General features: G+C 38.1%; 1 protein-coding gene across 2 annotated transcripts in view; it reads right to left on the bottom strand.

The window, feature by feature from the left end:
* Window positions 1–11,870: 11,870 nt before the first annotated feature.
* smchd1 (structural maintenance of chromosomes flexible hinge domain containing 1) overlaps window positions 11,871–21,989 on the bottom strand; it is a 185,485-nt gene continuing 175,366 nt past the window's right edge. For both annotated transcript variants that reach the window (XM_073043659.1, XM_073043666.1), the window contains 3 exons: window positions 17,296–17,454; window positions 15,017–15,134; window positions 11,871–12,541 (listed from right to left, as the gene is read on the bottom strand). In XM_073043659.1, coding sequence (XP_072899760.1) covers window positions 12,436–12,541; window positions 15,017–15,134; window positions 17,296–17,454 — 383 coding nt within the window. In that variant the 3' untranslated portion in view covers window positions 11,871–12,435. The remainder of the gene's footprint in view (window positions 12,542–15,016; window positions 15,135–17,295; window positions 17,455–21,989) is intronic.

The raw sequence follows: 21,989 nt of genomic DNA, 5'->3' as shown, positions 1-21,989 counted from the left end.
GATGAAGGAATGATGATGTCTTTTAGTCAAATAGTACAGAAATTCAACATACCCTACAAGGATCTTTTTTGTTTCTTTCAGATATATACAGAAAAAAAACATCATTGTTAACTGATTTCTGTAGTTCTGACATAGGAAAGAGGGTGTTTTGTTCTAAGGGTGAAGTCTCCATTAGTACTTTTTACAGCATCCTGAGGGAATGTTCTTCTGGAGAGGCTGAGCAGCTGGGAAGGGTCTGGGAGGGAGAGCTGGGAGTAGAAATTACAGCTGAAACATGGCAAGACATCTGTGATAATGCAAATTAAATTTCAGTTTGTAATAGAACTAAAGCATTGTAACTCAAAATTCTGCATAGAGCCCATCTGACTCCAGATCGTCTCTCGAAATAAGAAGGGAGTTTCTCCAATGTGTTCTAAATGTAAATACTGGAACTTTCACCCAGTTTTTGGACTTGCCCTAAACTTCAGGCATACTGGAGTGATATTTTGGGTGAAATGGAAAAGATTCTGAAGATGGAGCTTGAACTGGACCCAGTGCCTTTTCTCTTAGGCTTACCCAGCAGTGGTTTATTAATGCACATCAGAAAAAAACTTCTTTAACATCCTGACTTTTTGTGCGAGGAAGAACATTTTACTTTGTTGGATATCCGATAAGGCCCCTGGACTTTTTGGTTGGCGTAAATTAATCATGGAATACATTCCTTTGGACTTTTTAAACATGTATGGTACACTCAAAAACAAATAGTTTTTATAAAAAATGGCAACCTTTTCTGCAATATGTAGATGTAAACCTGTCTGCTATACGAAGTACTAATAAGGGCTTTTGTATAGGATGTGGTGGTGATGTCTACATTTTGATGGAAGAATTCTGATAGCTGATAGCTGTGAGGGGAAGAAATGTAAACGTATCTGGAAATTTAAAGTTTTGTTATGCTGAGCAAAAAATATATATATATAATGAAAATAGTCTGCACATTTCTACTACCAAAGTGCATGACCATGTATTGTCCAATATTGTATTTCATTTGCCACTTCCTTGCTCATTCTCCTAATCTGTCGAAGTCCTTCTGTGGCCTACCTGTTTGCTCAATACTACCTGGCCCTCCACCAGTTTTTTATCATTTGAAAATTTGGCCACAAAGCCATCTATTCCATCATCTAAATCATTGATATACATCATAAAAAAAAGCAGTCACAACACCAAATCCTGCTGAACACCACTTGGCACTGGCAGCCAACCAGAAAAGCATCCTTTTATTTCCACTCACTGTCTCCTACCAATGCTCTAACCATGCCAGTAACTTTCCTGTAATGGGCTTTTAACTTGGTAAGCAGCTTCATGTGTGGCACCTTGTCAAAGACCTTCTGGAAGTCCAAATATACAACATCTACTGCACCCCTTATTTATCCTACTTGTAATCTCCTCAAAGAATTCCAACAGGTTTGTGAGGGAAAATTTTTCCTTCAGGAAACTATGCTTGTCCTGTGTCACCAAGTGCTCCATAACCTCATCCTTAACAACAGACTCCAACATCTTCCCTACTATTGAAGTCAATTCTTTTCTTTCTGTTACCTTCCTCTTATCTTAAAGAGTGGAGTGACATTTGCAATTTTCCAGTCCTCTGGCAACATGCCAGAGTCCAATAATTTTTGAAAGATCATTACTAATGCCTCCACAATCTCTACCGCCACCTCTTTCAAAACCCTAGGGTGCAGTTCATCTGGTCTGGGTGACTTATCTACTCTTAGGTCTGCCAGCTTTTTAAGCACCTTCACCCTTGTAATAGTAACTGCACTCACTTCTCTTCCCTCACACCCTTCAACATCTGGCACACTGCTAGTGACTTCCACAGTGAAGACTGATGCAAAATACTTATTTAGTTCATCTGCCATCTCCTTGTCCCCTGTTACTGTTTCTCCTGCCCCATTTCCCAGCGGTCCTATATGCATCCTCATCTCTCTTATTTTTTTTTACATGAAAAACTTTTAATATCCACTTTGATATTGTTTGTTAGCTTGATTTGATATTTCATCTTTTCCCTCAATAATTCTTTTAGTTGCTCTGTAGATTTTTAAAAGTTTCCCAATCTTCTTCCCACTAATGTTTGCTTTGTTGTATGCTCTCATTTTTCCTTTTACATTAGCTTTGACTTCCCTTGTCATCTGTTGCACTATTTTGCCATTTGCATGTTTTTTCATTTTTGGAACACATCTATCCTGCACCTTCCTCATTTTTCCCAAAAACTCTCGCCATTGCTACTCTGCAGTCGTCCTTGCCAGCTGCTCCTTCCAATTTACCTTGGCCAACTCCTCTCATACCACTGTAATTTCCATACTGCACTGAAATACTGCTACATCAGACTTTACTTTATCCTCATCAAATTTCAAGTTGAACTCAATCATATTGTGATCACTGACACCTAAGGTTCTTTTACCATAAGCTGCCTAATCGCCTCTGGTTCATTGCATAACACCCAATCCAGTATAGCTGATCCCCTAGTAGACTCAAGGACAAACTGTTCTAAGAAGCCATCCCACAGCATTCAACAAACTCACTCTCTTGAGATCCATTACCAACCTGACTTTCCCAATCGATGTACATGTTGAAACCTCCCAGGACTATCAAAACATTGCCCTTTTGACATGCCTCTTCTATTTCCCGTTGTAATTTGTGGTTCACATCCCAGCTACTGTTGGGAGGACTGTATATAACTGCCATCAGGGTCCTTTTACCCTTGCAGTTTCTTAACGCAACCCACAAGGATTCAGCATCTTCCCATCCTATGTCACATCTTTCTAATAACTTAATGCCATTCTTTACCAGCAAAGCCACGCCACACCCCTACCTTCCTATCCCTCCAATACAATGTGTAACCTTGGATATTCAGCTCCTAACTACAACCATCCTTCAGCCACGATTCAGTGATGGCCACAACAGTATACCTAACAATCTGTAATAGTGCAACAAGATCATCCACCTTATTTTTTTATACTCTATGCATTGAGATATAACACTTTTGAGTACTGTATTTCCTATCCTTTTTGATTTTGCATCCCAAATGCACTGATATTCACCTTGCTGGCTGTAATTTTGTCCTATCATCTGCTTGCCCTTCCTGACAGTCTTACTGCATGCTATCTGGCAGCAATCCAGAAATTACTACACTGAAGGTCCTGCTTCTCAGCTTTCTGCCTAGCTCTCTAAATTCTCTTTTCAGGACCTCTTTGCTTTTCCTTCCTATGTCATTGGTACCAAGATATCTGGCTGCTCACCCCCCTCCCCAAATGCTGTGGACACGATCTGAGATGGCACTGACCCTGGCATCTGGGAGGCAACATAGCATATGGGTGTCCTGTTCATATCCACAGAATCTCCTGTCTGTTCCGACTACTGAGTTCTCTAAAACAACTACTCTCCTCTTCTTCCTCTATCCAAAGGTTGATAGGTTCTTGATTGGTCAGGGCATGAAGGGATATGGAGAGAAGGCAGGAGTTTGGGGCTGAGAGGAAAATTGGATCAGTCATGATGAAATGGTGGAGCAGACTCAATGGGCCAAAAGCCGGATTCTGCACCTGTATCTTATAGTTTTATGATCTTTTTCATACAGTATTTTACATACACTTTTATACATTCTCCTTTCAATTAATATTCTGTGAGAGGATTTCTGGAAAATTAGTTGTAAAAAAAAAACAACCATTGTTCCTAAAAGTAAATGGCAGATTATGTTCTGAGTCAAGTGAAACAAACTCAGTTTTGACTACCTTTTGTTGATGTTCAAGATTTCAGCCAGTTAATTGACCAATATTTGCAGATGACCAAAGTCAATACAAATGACAGAATATGTAAAGATCAAAACAACTGATGTTAATTCATTTGGAACTAAATTTAATTCCCATTCAAGATCATATTCCATAACACTGTAATAAATTAAGATACCATGCCATTCATGCCAGCATGTGTGTTAGATAGAAAGCCTGTTTTAGACCTTCAGCAGAATTAATTATTTGAACATTTTATGATGCACCATTGCCCTAGCATACACTTTTGGCAGTTTCCCAGGATCTTTGCAAACTGTATGACAGTTTGCTATTAGCATAAGCTATCAGCCTAGAGGAGATGATACACATGCTAAAAACAAGTATCCTAATTATTACTCCAGCATATTATTAAATTGGCTGCTACTTTTTAAAAGGTTGCACACTATTGCATATAATGATTCCTCCCATTAGTGATCAGCTGAACAGGAGTAAAGTCAATAGTATAGATTTATGCTAAGAAGTTATGCTCAATTTTTAAAGTTTGGTTCTCACTAACTGGCTACAATTTATTTTGAGAAAATTCATGAAGTAGGCAAGTGAACACAAATTTAAAAAATTTACTTTGAACTTTAAATTTGAGGTCACTTGTTGAATGCTCCATATTTTGCTGATCATATGGGTTAAGCATTATCAGCAATCATGGCAAATGATCAAGTACAAGAGAGAGACACATAGACCAGCAGAAGGCTCCAGCTAAAACACATTGGAAAAACTTGCAGCCATGAATGTGAAGAGTTTATAAAGTCATAGAAAACTACACCACAGAAACAGGCCCTTTGGCCCATCTAGTCAATGCTGAACCATTTAAACTGCCTTATCCTATTCACCTCCATACTCCTCTCATCCATGTACCTATCCAAACTTCGCTTAAATGTTGGAATCAAAGTCACATGCACCACTTGTGCTGGTAGTTCATTCCACACACTCACCACTCTGAAGGAAGAAGTTTCCCCTCATGTTCCCCTTAAACATTTCACCTTTTACCCTTAATCCATGACCTCTAGTTTTAGTCTCACTCAAGCTCAGTGGAAAAAGTCTGCTTGCATTTACCCTATCTATATCCTTCATAATTTATACCTTTATCAAATCTCCTCTCAATCTTCTACATTATAAATAATAATCCTAACCGATTCAATCTTTCCTTATAACTCAGCTCTTCCAGACCTAGCAACATCTTAGTAAATTTTCTCTGCACTCTTTCGACCTTGTTTACACATTTCCAGTAGGTGGGTGACCAAAACTGCGCACAATACTCCAAATCTGGCCTCACCAACGTTTTATACAACTTCAACATCCCAACTCCTGTACTCGATACATTAATCTGTGAAGGCCAATGTGCCAAATGCTTTCTTTATGACCCCTATCTACCTGCGACACTATTTTAAATGAGTTATGTGCCTGTATTCCCAGATCCTTTTGTTCTACCACACCCCTCAGTGCCATACTGCTCACTGTGTAAGACTTACCTTGGCTGGCCTTCCCAAAGTGAAACACCTAACACTTGAATTCATTAAAGTTATCTGCCATTTTTCAGCTCATTTTTCCAGCTGGTCTCGATCCTGACAAGCTTATGAAAGATTTTCTCCTTCATCAGATTTCAAGGAACAGTTACCATGTCTTACCTTCTACATTTCTGCCTCCAGGGACCTTCACATTTCCCTCCTGTGTACACCTTTGTAGAATGTGCCCATTGACTTCCAGACAAAGGCCTGCTCATCATTAGTAGGAAACGATGAACACCTGATCAGCAAAACTGCTTAATTACTGCACATGGATTTTACATCTAGGGTTCTGTCACACATTTAAACCTAACAACCAACATTTGGTTTACTTCTGTATCAATTCAATGTTGTAAAAAAATAATGTTTCTTCACTCCAGGGATAAAGGTAAGCTTTATTTGTCACGCGCATATTGAAATATACAGTGAAATTTGTCATTTGCATAAAATCAAAGCGACGAATAATGTGCTCGGCAGCCAGCAGTTTATCACCACACTTCTAGTGGCAACATGGCATACTCACAACTTACTCATGCTAACTTGTAACTCTTTGGAATGAGGGAGGAAACTAGGGCACCTGGAGGAAACCCATACAGCCACAGGGAGAATGCATGAACTCCTTATTGACAGTGGCAGAAATTGAATCCTGATCTTACAGCTGGAGTTCTAATAGTGTTACACTAACTACTACTGACCTTTAGTGCTCTCCGTGCGGAGTTTGCAGACTCCCTGAGATTGCATGCATTTCTGCTGAGTGCTCCAGTTTTCTTCCACAGCCCTCATAAGTTTTAGTATGTTCTATAGCTTTTGTGAATTATCCCTCAATAGGCAGCAAATGGAAAAAGCATCAAGTGTCATTGATGATCAAGTGAGAGAATAGCTGCAGGGCACCAGGGAACATGAGGGGGAAATGGAACTAATGGGTTTGTACTGCTGGGTACAGTTTAGATTTGACAAGCAAATAGCCTCCTGTGCTCTGTAAGTTACCTTCCCCAACCCCCATGTTACCTTATCATACACCTAACGGGTGAAATGGCCACCTCCTATGTTCTTAGGTCTTTATCTCTTCCCTAAAATAATCTCTAAACCTTTTGGAATACTATATTTTGACAAATCTTTCTAAGTATTATACCAATAAAAATTCATGTGGAACCTGAACATGTGTTTGAAGGTAGCTGATGTTCTGTATATTCTTTTCAACAGTAGATTTTACCACAACATGAGAGACTAGAAATGGGCATTATGGCAGCTTGCATCACATCACCTCTGGCCTTCACAATGGCCATGGAGATTTTTATCAGGGCTTCAAGATGGGTGTTAGGCAATGAAAGAACAAGTGCTGGACTTCATCTTCTCCCTATTAGGGTGTACGTGGATGATATAACAATACTGACCACTACTGCAGCATGCACCAAGCAACTACTTGGAAAGCTGCAGGAAAACAATAAGGTGGGCCAGAATGAAAATCAGACCCAGCAAGTCACAAAGCATCTCCATAGTCAAGGAAATGCTGAAAGACAAAGTTCTCCATCGGTGATGACCCAATTCCAACATTGTCTGAACAGCCTGTCGAAAACCTGAGTAGGGATGGTATAACGCCACCTCATGGATAGAGAGCAGGTCCAGCAACTGAAGCAACACATTACCAATGGCCTGGATAACATCGAAAAGACCATGGCCGGAAAACTGAAACTTTGGTGCTTGCAGTTTGGACTCCTGCACTAGGTGATGTGGCCACCCACTGCCTATAAGGTCCCACTAACAACCGTGAAGAAGCTCGAGCAAACCATTGAGCCAGTTCTTTATGAATGGCATAGTGTCCCAAGGTCTATCAGTAACATCAGTCCCTTATGGTAAAGGAGTCCTTGAACTACCCTTCACTGGCCTTGCAGAGGAATTCAAGTGTTCTAAGGTGCATGTACAGATGACACCCAAAGACTGTCAGTAACAGAGCACAGACATTATCAACTGGCTGGAAATGGACCTTAGGCATAGAGACATTGTGGGACAAGACCAACGGGACAGGGGAGACTTTGGTCTGACAACAAGTGGACCCACTTGGCCACAATTCCAGAGTGAGGGAAGATGGTTGTCAAGGAAGTACAGTGACAAGAAGAGTCAGATTGAAGTACAAAGGCCGTCTCCCTGGCTGGGCAGGGGCAATGGATGTAGTGGGAAAGCACTGAGAGGAGGAAAATCAGCTGGAAGAACTTATAGGAGATGGAAGCAAACAGACTTGGCTCTCATCAGAGCTACATATGTTGTGCTTCCCTCACTAAAAACATCCACCAGTGGTTTGTTGAAGATTCCACTTGTGCCCTGTACCCGATTCCAGCAACCCTCAGTCCTCTTGGCAGTGGTATAATCTAAACCAAGAGGACAGCAACCAACTTCTTGCTCCCTAGAATGACCAACGCACTGACACCAGCAGCATTTGTTGGAGATGGAGGGAAAAGATCAACTAATCTCCTTCTTAAGCCAGAAGCAGGACAGATGAATATGGCCCATGACTGTAAAATGCTGGTAGATGTCAATAACTCAATTTGGAACTCTCAGTCCCGTGGGAGAACTTAGTGGCTGAAGCATAGATAGATACTTTATTCATCCCCATGGGGAAATTCAACATTTTTTCCAATATCCCATACACTTATTGTAGCAAAACTAATTACATACAATACTTAACTCAGTAAAAATATGATATGCATCTAAAATGCATATGAATGCAAGGAAGCTATGCTATGCAGATTTAGCAGCCTATGGGACTGGAAAACCAAAGTTTGACGTGTGGAAGTGGGTTGTAGAGTATTTCCACCATCAAATTGCTGAAGGAGCTAGGGATCCACAATAAGACTCTACGGCAATCTATCAGAGGCAGTGGAAAGATGCAGTCAATGGCTTTGGATCAAGCAAAAAGACCTCCCCTGGACTCCAAGATAGCGTGAAGAGAGTGGCAAGACACAACGGGAGATGATTCTGGGACACCAGTCATCATCGCTTTAGTGGGCTAATCCATGAAACATCTAGGAAAGAAGGTGCCCTTTTGAAAACCCGTGTGTCAACTCTGTGCCACTCCCAACATCAAGGCAGCCTTGAGCAAGTGCTTATGACCTATTGATACAAGGGATATTAACATCTTATCCTGTCATTTGATTTTTTTTTTTGCTGAAAAATTGCTTGCATACGGGACTAGATGGTTTTTCCAGAGAACTCAAAGATACTATAATGTCTTAACTTAAACACCACACCAATCAAGACTGAAATTGACACTAACTGAAATGGTATATGAAGCTAGAAATGACACTGTTTTTCTAGCCCTCAAAACATTTTACACAGCTTGTAATATTTGAACTCAAATGCATGCTTTTAAATTAAAAGTTTCACTACATTTAAAATAACAGGTATGCCCCTTCCCATTATTAGATCAATTAAATAACACGATCAACAACTTTTGATTCCATGTGCTCAGTGGAGTCATGTGCAGTCTCAGATAATAAGTAGTTAAGTGTCCACCGACGTGCTTGTTCATCAAAAATGAACAAAGTACTCATTCAATATTCAGCACAATCCTCTATCACACATCTGAATGCAATAGGTGTCCTAATTCAAAAAAGATAAAATGCTGAAGATACTGGTAATTAGCAAGTCATATATCAGTGTAGTGAGAAACTATTTCATTTTCAAGTCAATGATGTACATAGTTTTAATGAAGTGTTACTGCTCTGAATTATGAACATCCTTTCTTTCCAGATGTTGCCTGACCTGTTGACCTTGTGCAGCACCTTAAGCTTTTTTTTGCTTTATCCATTGTACTGGCTTGTTCCTTCAAAAGTACATATAGAACAAAAACATCAAATTGGTATTTTTAGCATTTGGTAAATTAAAAGATATTGTACTGAAAGTAACAATGTCTTCTCAAACAGCCATGGTAATTCACATTTTGCCCATCCAGTTGGGTCTCTTTAGACCTTCAAACATTTGGTTCCAGAATCAACACAAGTAAAAAGTGCACTAAACTGGGGATAATAAAATATTAAAATCTTGACTAATGTGAGAAATAAAGTATCCATAAATTGGAAATATTTTACAGGTGCATCATAAAAAATAATCAAGCAGAAAATATTGCCCCCCCAATAAATTAGCTAAATGGATTTTGAAAACACATTGGTGAAAAAGTAGCAGTTACTTGGGATTAAAATTTGTAACTGTATTTAGAAAGCACAATGGCTAGTATATACAGTAGAAAAATAATCTCATTTGTTTAGTTACAGGGTGAGAATGAGATTCCAGCATAATGCCATGTCTTGAATTTTTACACCAAGTTGTCTCATTATTTAGAATTAAGTGGCCAAAATGAAACATGCTTAATCCTTTGTATTAAATGCATTCTGATAAATGTCAATTAGACAAGTGAAGCCTCATGATTTCATACACTAAAAGTTGCTCTCATAAAAAACTGTTACCAAGTTATTACAATACATAGAGGTTGTTCTGTATAACTAATCTTTGTTCTAGTCTAGATGGCACCAGCAAACAATGATTCCATGGGTGACATATTATAGATCACCAGTCTCAATTATTTCAATTTCTCTACATCTACTGCTTGTTCTGTTGTCTTGATTGAGTTACAGAAGGTTGGAGCCTGTGACGTGCAGTTTGGAATTTGATCGAATTATCTAGCATTCAGCTATGTCTGGAGAGCTGCCTCGTGGAGAAGACCAAAGACAGGGACTCGAAAAGGACTGAGAACATGAGCTGTCTCATGGAAAAGACCAGACATGTGGCACAGGGTCATTTCGAAGCATCGATGTGAATGCGGAGGGGATCAATGATTGCTCTCAATGGAGACTGTGGGGCAACGACGGTCAGTAGCTGGGTGGACGACATTCGGACCTGGTGTGGCAGTTGCTCTTCATGGAAAGACTGAGTTTGGGTGGCTGCTCTCCTTGAATGCTGACGGGAGGATGCTTTTGATATTCTGAGATTTATGTGATTATTGTATTCTACTTTGTGTTGGTCTCTTTCTGTGTTTTCTTTTGCAGAGAGAGGGATTGGGGTCTGATTTTCTGTTTGGTTTTCCTGTGGGTGAACTGTTTTTGTATGAGAGGGGGTCAGGAGTTTTTATGCCATTGTTGCTGTTTTTTTCTGAGGAGGAGGGGGTTGGGTAGTTGATGCTTTGTCACTTTTTTTCCCTCCCGAGGACAGGCTTGGGGAATTTGATGGTACTGTTGCCATTTTTTTCTCTGTGGAGGAGGGGAGGTGTTCTCAGGGTTTGTGAGTTTTGCTTTTCTTTTTTGTTCGGGAGGGGTGTGGGGGGGGGGGGTTTGAGGCTGTATTATCTTTCAATAACTCCCATGGTTTTTTCTGTATTTCATGGACGTGTATCTGGAGAAGATGAATATCAGAGTTGTACTATACATGCATACTTTGACAATAAAATGAACATTTGGACCTTTTAATGATATTAGCTACTAAAATATTCTAAACCTATTCTACTTCCCATCATCTATGATGCATTTCCAGCAACAATATTGATTATATTATGGAAAATTTGACTATCTTGTTTCTCATTTTAGTTCTGGCAGATGTTGATATTCTAATTAGAATAAACCATAATCTAGGAAATTTCAAGGAACTTGTGTTAAAACATGCTAAAATTCAATTCCATATATTTATGTTTTCTATCACTTCACCATCCAACTTCTGATATGAAGTGCTAATTTTCCACATTGCACATAATTTGGGTATTTTCTCTACTTATAAAGACATGAACATTTTTGTAAACTTACTGAGAATTATTGAGTTTGAGAAATAAAATAGTCACAAGAAACACAAGAACAGAAGATAGGTGGTGTTAAAGGTAGACCAGCACAAATGTTGTCTATAAACATAGAATGGCATGAAAAATAATGAACATCAAACAAGATCAGAATAGGATCACAAAATGACATGCATCCAATTATATTACGAGGGGTGATTGATAAGTTCGTGGCCTAAGTAAGGTAGGAGTCAATTTTAGAAAACCTAGCACACTTATTTTTCCTAGATTTACATACTTAGTCCAGCGGTCGTGGAGCATATGGATCCCTTCTTTGTGGCAGTTGGCATCTTGGACCTCCAGAAGTGGTCCACACCATGGGGTGATTGATAAGTTTGTGGCCTAAGGTAGAAGCAGATGAGTTATTAACTTCGAACTTTCTGCATTTTCACTCAAAGAGTTGAACTGCATGTGTATGTAATGAGAGCTGTATAACTCATCTCCTTCTACCTTAGGCTGCAAACTTATCAATCACCCCTGCTGTGGACCAGCTGGAAGTCCAAGACACTCTCGTTACATGCACGTACAGTTCATCTCTTTGAATGATAATGCAGACTGTTTGAAGTTAACTCATCTCCTTCTACCTTAGGTCATGAACTTATCAATCACTGCTGCTGTGGACCACTTCTACAAAGAAGGAATCTGTATGCTCCACGGCCGTTGGACTAAGTGTGTACATGTTGGAGGGGACTATGTTGAAAAATAAATGTGCCAGGTTTTCTAAAATTGACTCTTACTTTAGGCCATGAACTTATCAATCACCCCTCGTATTTTGTCCTCATGACATTTAGAGTTACACTGACTCTCAAATTTGTCATTCAAGATGCCTGGTGTCATCAGTAACAAATGTAGGATTCAAGAAATTAGACTATGTACCACATGGTTAAAGATTTCACTTTGGAAACTGTTTAAGAAAAATAGCATCAAATTATATAAAGGGTTTATTTCTTGCTCCATGACAAAGTTCAGTAAACTTTTCGAAAAAAAGTAAAAAATAAAAAATACAAAGTTGAATATACAAAATTAAGCTTTTCAATTTAAATAACTACAAATGAACATATTAACTACCAACATGCTTTTTAATATATTTGTGACTGTTGGATAGAAATCTTTGTAGAACACTTATACATTGTTCAATTTTTCTTTCACACTATGTACATCGTATCTCCTTATCAGTAACTGACTCGCGACACCATAACGAGATATATTTCTCTGAAATATAAGAAAATTTGAAGACATATTTGCTTAAGAATTTAATAACAGAACTTTCAGGAAAAATACCCCAAAACATCTACATTTTCCTCTAGGCCTTCCTTTTCCGTGACAAAGTACTTCCATTTGTTTCTAATCCAGATCCTGATGGCAGCTGCTGTGACTTCTTCAAAGGTATTGAAACCCATTCTTCTGCACTGTTCAAGATTTAAAAAAAAGTTTTGTTGTCTATGGTAATTTCATAAGGAAATTCTCGGCAATGATATAAACACGCGAAAAGGGATAAATAGAATGGTAGATCTTATGCATTAATTGGTTAGGCATATACTTATTTGAGTTTCGAAGAATGAAACAAAGTCTGACAGAAACTAATTATATTCAATGCTGGGAGGATGCTCCCAATGGCTGGAAACAAGAACTGGGAGCCACAGTCTTGGGAAGTTTAATAAGGTCAGGGAGCTAAATGCGAGGTTCAAAGATTGGCGTGAGAGAAGTGGGTTTGAATTCGTGGAATATTGGCACCAGCATTGGGAAAGGACAGAATTGTTCGGTGTTCAGATGGGATGGGCTTCACTCAGACAATGCTAGCACCAGGGTCCTAGCAAATTGCGTAACAAGGGCAGTGGATAGGGCTTCAATAGTGGGTGGTTCTAAAGTTGGGAAAAAAATACACTCAGATCCCGCTTAATGCTGAGGATGTGCTCCTCAGAGGTGGAGCGCTATGTAAATCAGTGCTATGCAGGGTCATTATAACATTACTTAAACGGATATCTGCCTCAAAAAAAGATCAAACCCAATATATATATTATTTTATGTAAATACAGTAATTCGTAGAGTAACAAGCACGCAAATAGGCCTGACCTGTACACCAGTGGATGTGCAACACAGCGTAGCAGCAGTGGAGGAAAGTAGGTGGTGGTTACATCTTAGAAAAGGGACAAGGCTGTGGGTCCTCCTCTAATTTTGGCTTCTTCTTCAAGCAGGTGTCGAGATTTGAGTGCCTTATCTTAAGTTTCCTCTCATGAAGCAGTTCTCAGCAGCAGGAAATCTTGTCAAAAACTCCTCCTTTTGCCTTGCTGCTTTGCTCCCAGGCAGGTTCATTATCGATGAACTGGTCCATGATTTGTGTGATCATGCTGATGCTAATGTTGAGGTATTTTGTGGTAAGGTTTCTTGCTGGTGTTTCCTCTTCTCCATCCATGTCCTCAGATTCACCCAGGATGCGTTGTTCTGCCAGTTCTTGAAGGTCTTCGTTATTGTGGCTTTCACCATAAGACTGCAGTACATTGCCATCATTAACATTCTCTAATCCCGCTTCACTGGCTAGTTCAACGATGTTTTGCATGACCAATTCAGTCTGAAATCCCCGGATATTGTTGTATGCTTCTGGCCATAGCTTCTTCCATGCTTCCTTCATGCTATGGAGGTTACTGCGCTGTTTAAATCTACCAAATCAACCTCTACTGACTGTGAATGTTACTGATGTCCTGACGAAGGGTCTCGGCCCGAAACGTCGACAGTGCTTCTCCTTATAGATGCTGCCTGGCCTGCTGTGTTCCACCAGCATTTTGTGTGTGTTGTTTGAATTTCCAGCATCTGCAGATTTCCTCGTGTTTGCTCTTTAAATGTTACTGATGTACCTTTTTCTTCTTGTTGAGTATGACTGAAGATGCTTCGTCCCTTTTTTCCCATTATTATCTGCTGGCTTAGGGGCCTGTTTCGTTGTGTTTGGTTATCCACTCATATATTTAGTCTATTTTCCATTTTTTCAAGCAAATACCTCTTTGAATGAGTCACCTTCATTGATGATAACTTTGCGGTCGTCATTGCAGATGCTTTTATCTTGTCTGCATTTTTTCTTATAATTATTCTGATCATTGATGTAGCCAATTTCAAAGGGGTACCAACATCAACCTGATGCTCACCAGCTTCCAAATGCTGTATCACTTGCAGTTTCACATCTAATGCTACTCCTGGACATCTTAGATGTATTACCCTCACTGGAAGTTGCAGGCTGTTTTCCAGATATTATGGGTGAAAAAAATGAAATAAATTGGCGAGGGAGCAAGAACATTTATACACGCTGGGAAAGCAAGAGTGTGAACTAATATGTGTTTGGCTGAGTGGCTCATAGCACGTGCAAAGCACTCTCATTGGCTAATTGAATATTTACTGTAATGGCGGCTGCTCTGGGAAAGTTTTGTGTTGTTTAGAATGAATTTTTGTCATTTTTTAAAATTCCAATAAAGAACTGAATAACAGTGCTGTAATGATTCAGCATTATGCGGGGTAGCGTTATGTGGGGTTTGAGTGTATTTAAAGCAGAAGTTGATAAGTTCCTGATTAGTAAGGACACCAAAGGTTTTGGGGAGATGGCAGGAGAAGGGATTTGAGAGTAAAACTAAATCAGCCATGACTGAACGGTGGAGAGAACTTGATGGGCCAAATGGCAAATTCTGCTCTTACGGCTTTCAGAACTGAAGTCAGGAAGCTGTGAAATTTATACCGCAGCAGGCAGTTCAGGATCATTATTAAAACAAAAATTTTAAAGCTAGAGACCAAGGAGTGTGGGGCGATGGAATAAGGGATCGGTGGAATACTAGATATGATCATCTTAAGCTGGCTTGAAGGGTTGACAGGACTATTCCTGTCCAAACTTTGTGTTTCTATACCTGTAAGTTTTCTTTGCACTCTCTCTTCTTATTCTTTTATTTGGAGTTTGCCCGTCAGATAAATCTAAAGCCATTATTTTAGGACTGCTGGAGGAAATTGCTCTTGTTGGAGTCATTCCTGTGTACGAGGGAATAAGCATAAATCAACATCCCGCATGTAGTCTTAATCTTAAACGATAATGCTTAATGAGATCAATTACAGAATGTTTCAAAGGTTTGTGATACAATACAAGCAGAGCATCTGTCAGAAAAATCCCTTGTTTCTTACTAAATGTTAAGTGTAATATTATTTGAAATTTTATTAGAAACAAACCACAAAGTGAAAATAACCTAGTCTTGATGTGTTAAAATATTTCAATTCATTTTTGGCAGATTTAATCCTTTCACTGAGTAGGCAGAAATTAACATTAAAATAATGACAAAAATGTTATAACTTGAATTCACCCAAAACTGATTTTAATGCAAAGTAAATGCATAATTATGCCAAATGACAATGATATAGAAAACACATAAATACAAGTAGTTCTTGAGCAACTGTGGAACAGGTCAGCTGTATATTTAAAAAAAAACATATATTCAGACAAGTAGGTAGGAAGACAAATTATACATAGAGGTTGGAGGAACTTGGGGGGATTATCATTTCAGGAGTGGGTCACAGAAATAGCTGAAGTGGCAGCTTTTGAACGCATGTCTTACAAACAGTTTGATAGATTGGACATCTATACACAAAAATGGGGCAAAAATGGGGGGGGAATAGTGGTGAATGTAGTGGTGAAGCATACTGCTGAATGGTGGTCTTTTCTGTTATTAGAGGTCTAATAGACACACTTGGTTATTACTTTACATTGATATTTATTTCTGCCATGTTTGTTTTTATTTTATGGATAATTTTATGTTTTGTAAGCTATGGTTTACATAATTTTAACACTGACTCAAGGATTTGGTGAAAAAAATTTGAAAAAAAAAGCTGAAAGAGCTCCATGTTGAGCAGCATTCACGGAGGCAAAAGGTGAATATCACCATGGCATTGAGACATTGCATTAGACAGAGTGAAGAGGAAAGATTGCCAGCTTACAGGGGGTGGAATAGAATTGGATGGGTGTGTGTGCGGGAGAACTCAACATTTTGCTCGGTTTCTCCTTAGAAATGGAGAAGACTGAGGATGGACATGTTGTGTCGGAGCAGAAGACGATACATGATGTGCAATCAGAAGCTCAAGATGGCTGGACAAAGCACAAATGCTCCACCACTAATGCCAGATGGTCAACACTCCTCGGTAGGTTAGGTGAAATTCTTAACCACCATGAGTGAAGGTAAATTAAAGCTATTTATGAACTTATCTCTTTATAAGAGGATTGAAGAGCACATAAGGCCATAATTATTGCATAAAATCATCTAGCTCTAGTATTGATTGTATTGCAAATCACAAATATTTCTAATTTGTGATTTTTATTTCGTAGCTTATGATATTAGTTTCTATTGTACCTCCCAACAATGAGTCAATCTGATCTTTATACAGGATGCTAAACAAAGTGCAAGTTATTAATTTTCTTTGTGATAATTCTTTAATGTGATTGGCTACTCAAGCAATAGGAAGGATAATGAATGCAGGATTTAACAGCCAGGTTTCTAACACTTCCAGCCACTTGGGCGATAGTTATTTCTTTTTGTTGCAATTTATGATATTTAGAATTAACAATAAATTTCAAGGACAAAATAGATTTAAGATAATTTTGACAGAGTACTGTGCTAATTTGTTTTATTAAGTTAGGAGAATAATCGTATTCAAATCAAATTTCAACAATGCTCAAATAATATAGAAATAATTTACTCAGACCTAACCTTACTAGAGAGCAGCATCTCCACACACATGTCCTGTAAACTTTTTTCTGCAAAGCTTCACCTCAAATGTAATTTAAACAGTAACTTCTAAATAATAACATGGTGAAGGGAATAAAACATTTAGGCTCAGTAATGAGACTCAATATTTCTCTATGATGGAAAGATTTAACTTGCATTACCATGCTCATCAAAAGAGTTAATTATGAGCTTTCATTTATCAGTGCTACAAATTGACTGAGACGTTCTAGAGATTCATGCTAAATTTCTTCCAACCCCTGAATTTGCTAGTCAATTTCTGTGCTGATTAAGGCACAAAATGAGACGACTTGACCAATACCATTGTACATTCAAGATTACTGTTTGGCAGAGCAGGCTGGAGAGCCACGACTCAGTCATATACCAATTTCTTACGACATTAGCACACATAGAAAACTTGCCTAGTAGCTTTTCAATTTGCTTGAGCTGGTTCTCTTGGTCATTGAGCTCCTTGTGCTTCTGGGTCATTTCTGGTGAACTGATGTACTTCAGCTGTAGATCCAATTCCTGATTGACATTATTAAGCTTGATCAAAGCTGAGCGATATTGCTGGATAAGATCTACAAGAAAAACAACTGGTGTAAATACTACAAACTCAGAAAACAAACAGAATGCAAAGAAAGAAACATGGACGAAGAATCAGTAGTTTTTTTTATTTCCTGAGATTTAACAAATCTTCACATCAGTGAAATTATACTGGGCCTATTGCTCTTTAAGCAAAATTCATTTCCATTTTGCACTTTTAGTTTTCCATGAGTTGAGTTTCTGATCACAGTTTAACCATCGGGGAAAACAGGATCGGTATAGAGACAAGTCTGAAGCACTACTTAGTAGGCACTCTGATCATTCCTGTCAACAGATTACCTATCTACTCTCTTCTGAAGAAAAGAATTCCAACTTGACCATTGAACAAGTTGAACATTGAACATCCTTTTAAGTCAAAAATAATCATTCACCAAATGAATCTGATTCTCTTATTCCCTCATTGAGACCATGAAACCATAAGACATAGGAGCAGAATTAGGCCATTTGGACCTTCGAGTCTGCTCCGCCATTCAATCATGGCTGATCCTTTTTTCCCCCTCCTCTGCCCCACTCCCTGGCCTTCTCCCCATAACCTTTGATGTCATGTCCAATCAAAAGCTTATTAAGCTCTGCCTTAAATACAAAATAGATTTAAGATAATTTTGACAGAGTACTGTGCTAATTTGTTTTATTAAGTTAGGAGAATAATCACATTCAAATCAAATTTCAACAATGCTCAAATAATATAGAAATAATTTACTCAGACCTAACCTTACTAGAGAACAGTTCCCAGAACTGTTCACAATACTGAAGGTGAGGCCTCACCAGTGCCTTATAAAGCCTCAGCATCACATTGTTGCACTTGTACTCTAGATCTCTTGAAAATGGGTTTTGAATGCCCTTTAAGTGGTCATAATCATGAGCTAACACGAGGAAATCTGCAGATGCTGGAATTTCAAGCAACATACACAAAGTGCTGGTGGAACACAGCAGACCAGGCAGCATCTATAGGGAGAAGCACTGTTGACGTTTCGGGCCGAGACCCTTCGTCAGGACTAACTGTCTCTTACTATCTTTACTTTCAGTTAGTCCTGATGAAGGGTCTCGGCCCGAAACGTCAACAGTGCTTCTCCCTATAGATGCTGTCTGGCCTGCTGCATTCCACCAGCATTTTGTGTGTGTTGCTGTAATCATGAGCTGTTTTCTTCAACACAGAGGTTTACTGAGTTGCTTTGGTGCATTTGGTAGATGGCATATACCTTATCCATGATGTTCTAATGATAGGAGTGAAAGTTCAGATGATGACCAGTTGGCACTAGTGGTTGTTTAGTTAAGCATTAATGAGACTGCTGAGAAGCATTCTACATTCAACACTATGTATGACAGGTATTAGGGTTTTTAGTAGGAAAGGAATTATTGATAAGTAAAAGGATATCCCTACTCTTGGAGATCAGCACATGTGATGGCCTAGGGCCTAGTTAGGTTTCTGATCATGATGGGTGATCCTAATTGTGAAAGGAATCGAAACATTATCAGTAAACAATCTTATTTCTGACCTTGTGAAAAGAGGTAGTTATTAATAAGAGCTGAATACAGCTGTCCTCTAAGAATAGACACCTTAGGCTCAAGATAACTGACACCCCCCTACAATAACCACATCTATCTTCCTTTATATAGAGTGCAGCCTATGGAGGTGCTTCCCGCAATTCCCACTGATTTCTAATTTACCTGGATTCTTTGGTGCTACACTGTTAAATGTTGGCTTTAGATCAAGGGCAGCCACTCAACCAGTCACTGGAATTCAGTTCAAATGTTGTCTGGATCAATTGTTCTGATGGTAACTGTTAGTTATATTTTCTTTCATTTTGCTTTTGAATGACACAGAAAAGTATCTGGCTGAATGGGATGTGTGGGCAAGAATTAACTCAAATTTTCTGTTTTGCTGGAGCTATACGTGACGTAACACTGAGATTTGAGGCATAATTATTCAATATTGTTCGGGTCTACAGCCTTTCTTTTCTTTTTACAATATTTTTATTCAGAAGGAAAAAAAGAGATTTACAGAGTGCAGCACATAGATACATCTCAACATAACCTGTGTACATTCATATATTGTGATAAAATTGATCAAAATGTTATAGCATATCACATAAAGGTATACCACTCTGTAATCAAAAATTTAAAGATAGGTCATACATCATAAAAATTTTTTTTATTAAAAAAGGTCAACCCCCTACCAACTACCAAAGAAAAAAGCTGATGGATGATAATGGATAAATTAGAAAAGAAAACATATTCGCTTAAGAAGAGAAGATAAAAATATACATAAAAGTCTGTGCACTGTTAAACTTTATAAATTGGAAAAGTAATTTAGGAAAGGTCCCCAAATATCATAAAAAGATTGTTTCGAATTTAACACTGAGCAGCGGATCTTTTCTAAATTTAAATAAGACATAATATCACGTAGCTATTGAAGATGTGTAGGAGGGGTAGACTCCTTCCATTTAAACAAGATTGTTCTCCTTGCTAAAAGAGAGGTAAAAACTAAAACCTGTAGGTTAGGAGTATTTAAAGTTATATCTTCATCTGCAATAATACCAAACAAGGCAGTAAGGGGATTTGGGTCAAATTGGACCCTAAAAAGTTGTGAGAGGGTATGGAATACTTCCCGCCAAAACTTTTCAATTTTAGGGCAAAACCAAAACATATGAATTAAAGAGGTATCAGCAGAGTTACATTTATTACAAAGTGGAGAAACATTCGGATAAAAACTGGACAGCTTCTGTTTAGAAATGTAAGCTCTATGAACCACTTTAAATTGTTAAAGAGAATGACGAGCACAGAAAGATGATTTATTAACCCGTTTAAGAATTTTATTCCATCCATCATCAGAAATCTGACAATTTAGGTCATCCTCCCAAGCTTTTTTTATTTTATCTAAAAAGTCTTGTCTAGAATCAATCAACAAGTTATAGATACCGGTAATAGAACCATTAACAAAAGGTTTTAAATTTAAAAGATCGTCCAGTAAATTTTTATCAGGACCTATAGGAAAAGTAGCTAATTGGAAATGTAGAAAATCTCTAATTTGAAGGTAACTGAAAAAATGTGATTTTGGGAGTGCAAATTTATTTGCCAATTGGTCAAATGAAGCAAGAGATCCTGAGATAAACAGGTCCCAAAAACACTTAATACCTAATTCATCCCAATCTTTAAAGACTTTATCAGTCATGGAAGGAATAAAAAAATAATTAAGGAGAATGGGAGATGATAATGAAAAATTCGCTAAACCAAAAAATTTTCTAAATTGAGACCAGATCCTTAAAGTTTGCTTAACAATTATGTTATCTGTTGTTTTATTTGCTGAAAAAGAAGAGTATGATCCAAGAAGAGAGACAATAGAGGAATTTTTTTTTACAGAATTAACTTCTAAGGAGACCCATGATAGGCAATCTTTACGATAAATATAATAGGACCAGAAAGTAATATTCCTTATATTGGCAGCCCAATAGTAAAACCTGAAATTGGGTAGGGCTAGTCCACCCATCTCTTTATTTCTTTGTAAGTAAACTTTACTTAAACGAGCTTGTATATTATTCCAAATATAAGAGGTTAAAATTGAATCTAAAGAATCAAAGTACGTCTTAGGAATAAAAATACGTAAGAGGGAACCATTTAGAAAGTGTCCTTTTCACATAATTCAATAAGGGGTTTAAGTTTTCTTTGAATAAGTTCTTGAAGTTTTTAGTAATTGTTACACCTAAATATGTAAATTGACTTGTAACAACTTTGAACGGAAATTTGGCATGTGCTGACATTAGGTCATTTAAAGGAAATAGCTCACTTTTATGTAGGTTCAGCTTATATCCTGAAAAAGAACTAAACTGGGAGATTAAAGAAAGAACCAAAGGTAAAGAAGTTTCAGTGTTAGAAATACAAAGTAAAATATCATCAGTGTATAAAGAAATTTTATGAGACATACCTTCCCTTAGTATACCAGAAATGTCCTTAGCTTCTCGAAGTGCTATTGCTAAGGGTTCTATAGCTGAAGCAAAAAGTAAAGGACTAAGAGGACATCCTTGTCTAGTTCCCCGCTGTAATTTAAAGGGCGTAGAAATTTGGGAGTTAGTAATAACCTGAGTGGTCTACAGCCTTATCTATTGTAGCCAATGCATTTCGCTGTTTTGTAAATTACAGAGGGTAAAAAAGAATCAACTGAAGATTGGCTGGTTGGGCAGTCTCAAACGAAACCCAGGATGGATAATTTATTTGGCATTTTCTTTTTTTTTTTGATGGTTGCAAACACGTTAACCTTGTTATTTGAGCTAATTGAGAATGGGAATTCTCACTTTATTTGCCAATTCTATCTGTTCAGTTGATTTTGAAGTCTACCATATGTTGTTCCATCTTTGGCTTGTATGTGATCCAGTAATGTAGCTTCTTCAAAGCAACACCTTTGAGGTCGCTTGGTCTTCCCCTTTCAAGATACTTCATCTAAATCAGAAAAGTCGTTTGACTTAACAGCAATAGTAGAATGAGGGATATGGTAGAAAATATTTTTGCTACTGAA

Source organism: Hemitrygon akajei, chromosome 1, assembly GCF_048418815.1.
Source record: "Hemitrygon akajei chromosome 1, sHemAka1.3, whole genome shotgun sequence".
NCBI classification, from domain to species: Eukaryota; Metazoa; Chordata; class Chondrichthyes; order Myliobatiformes; family Dasyatidae; genus Hemitrygon; species Hemitrygon akajei.
This window is presented reverse-complemented; position numbering and strand designations above follow the sequence as displayed.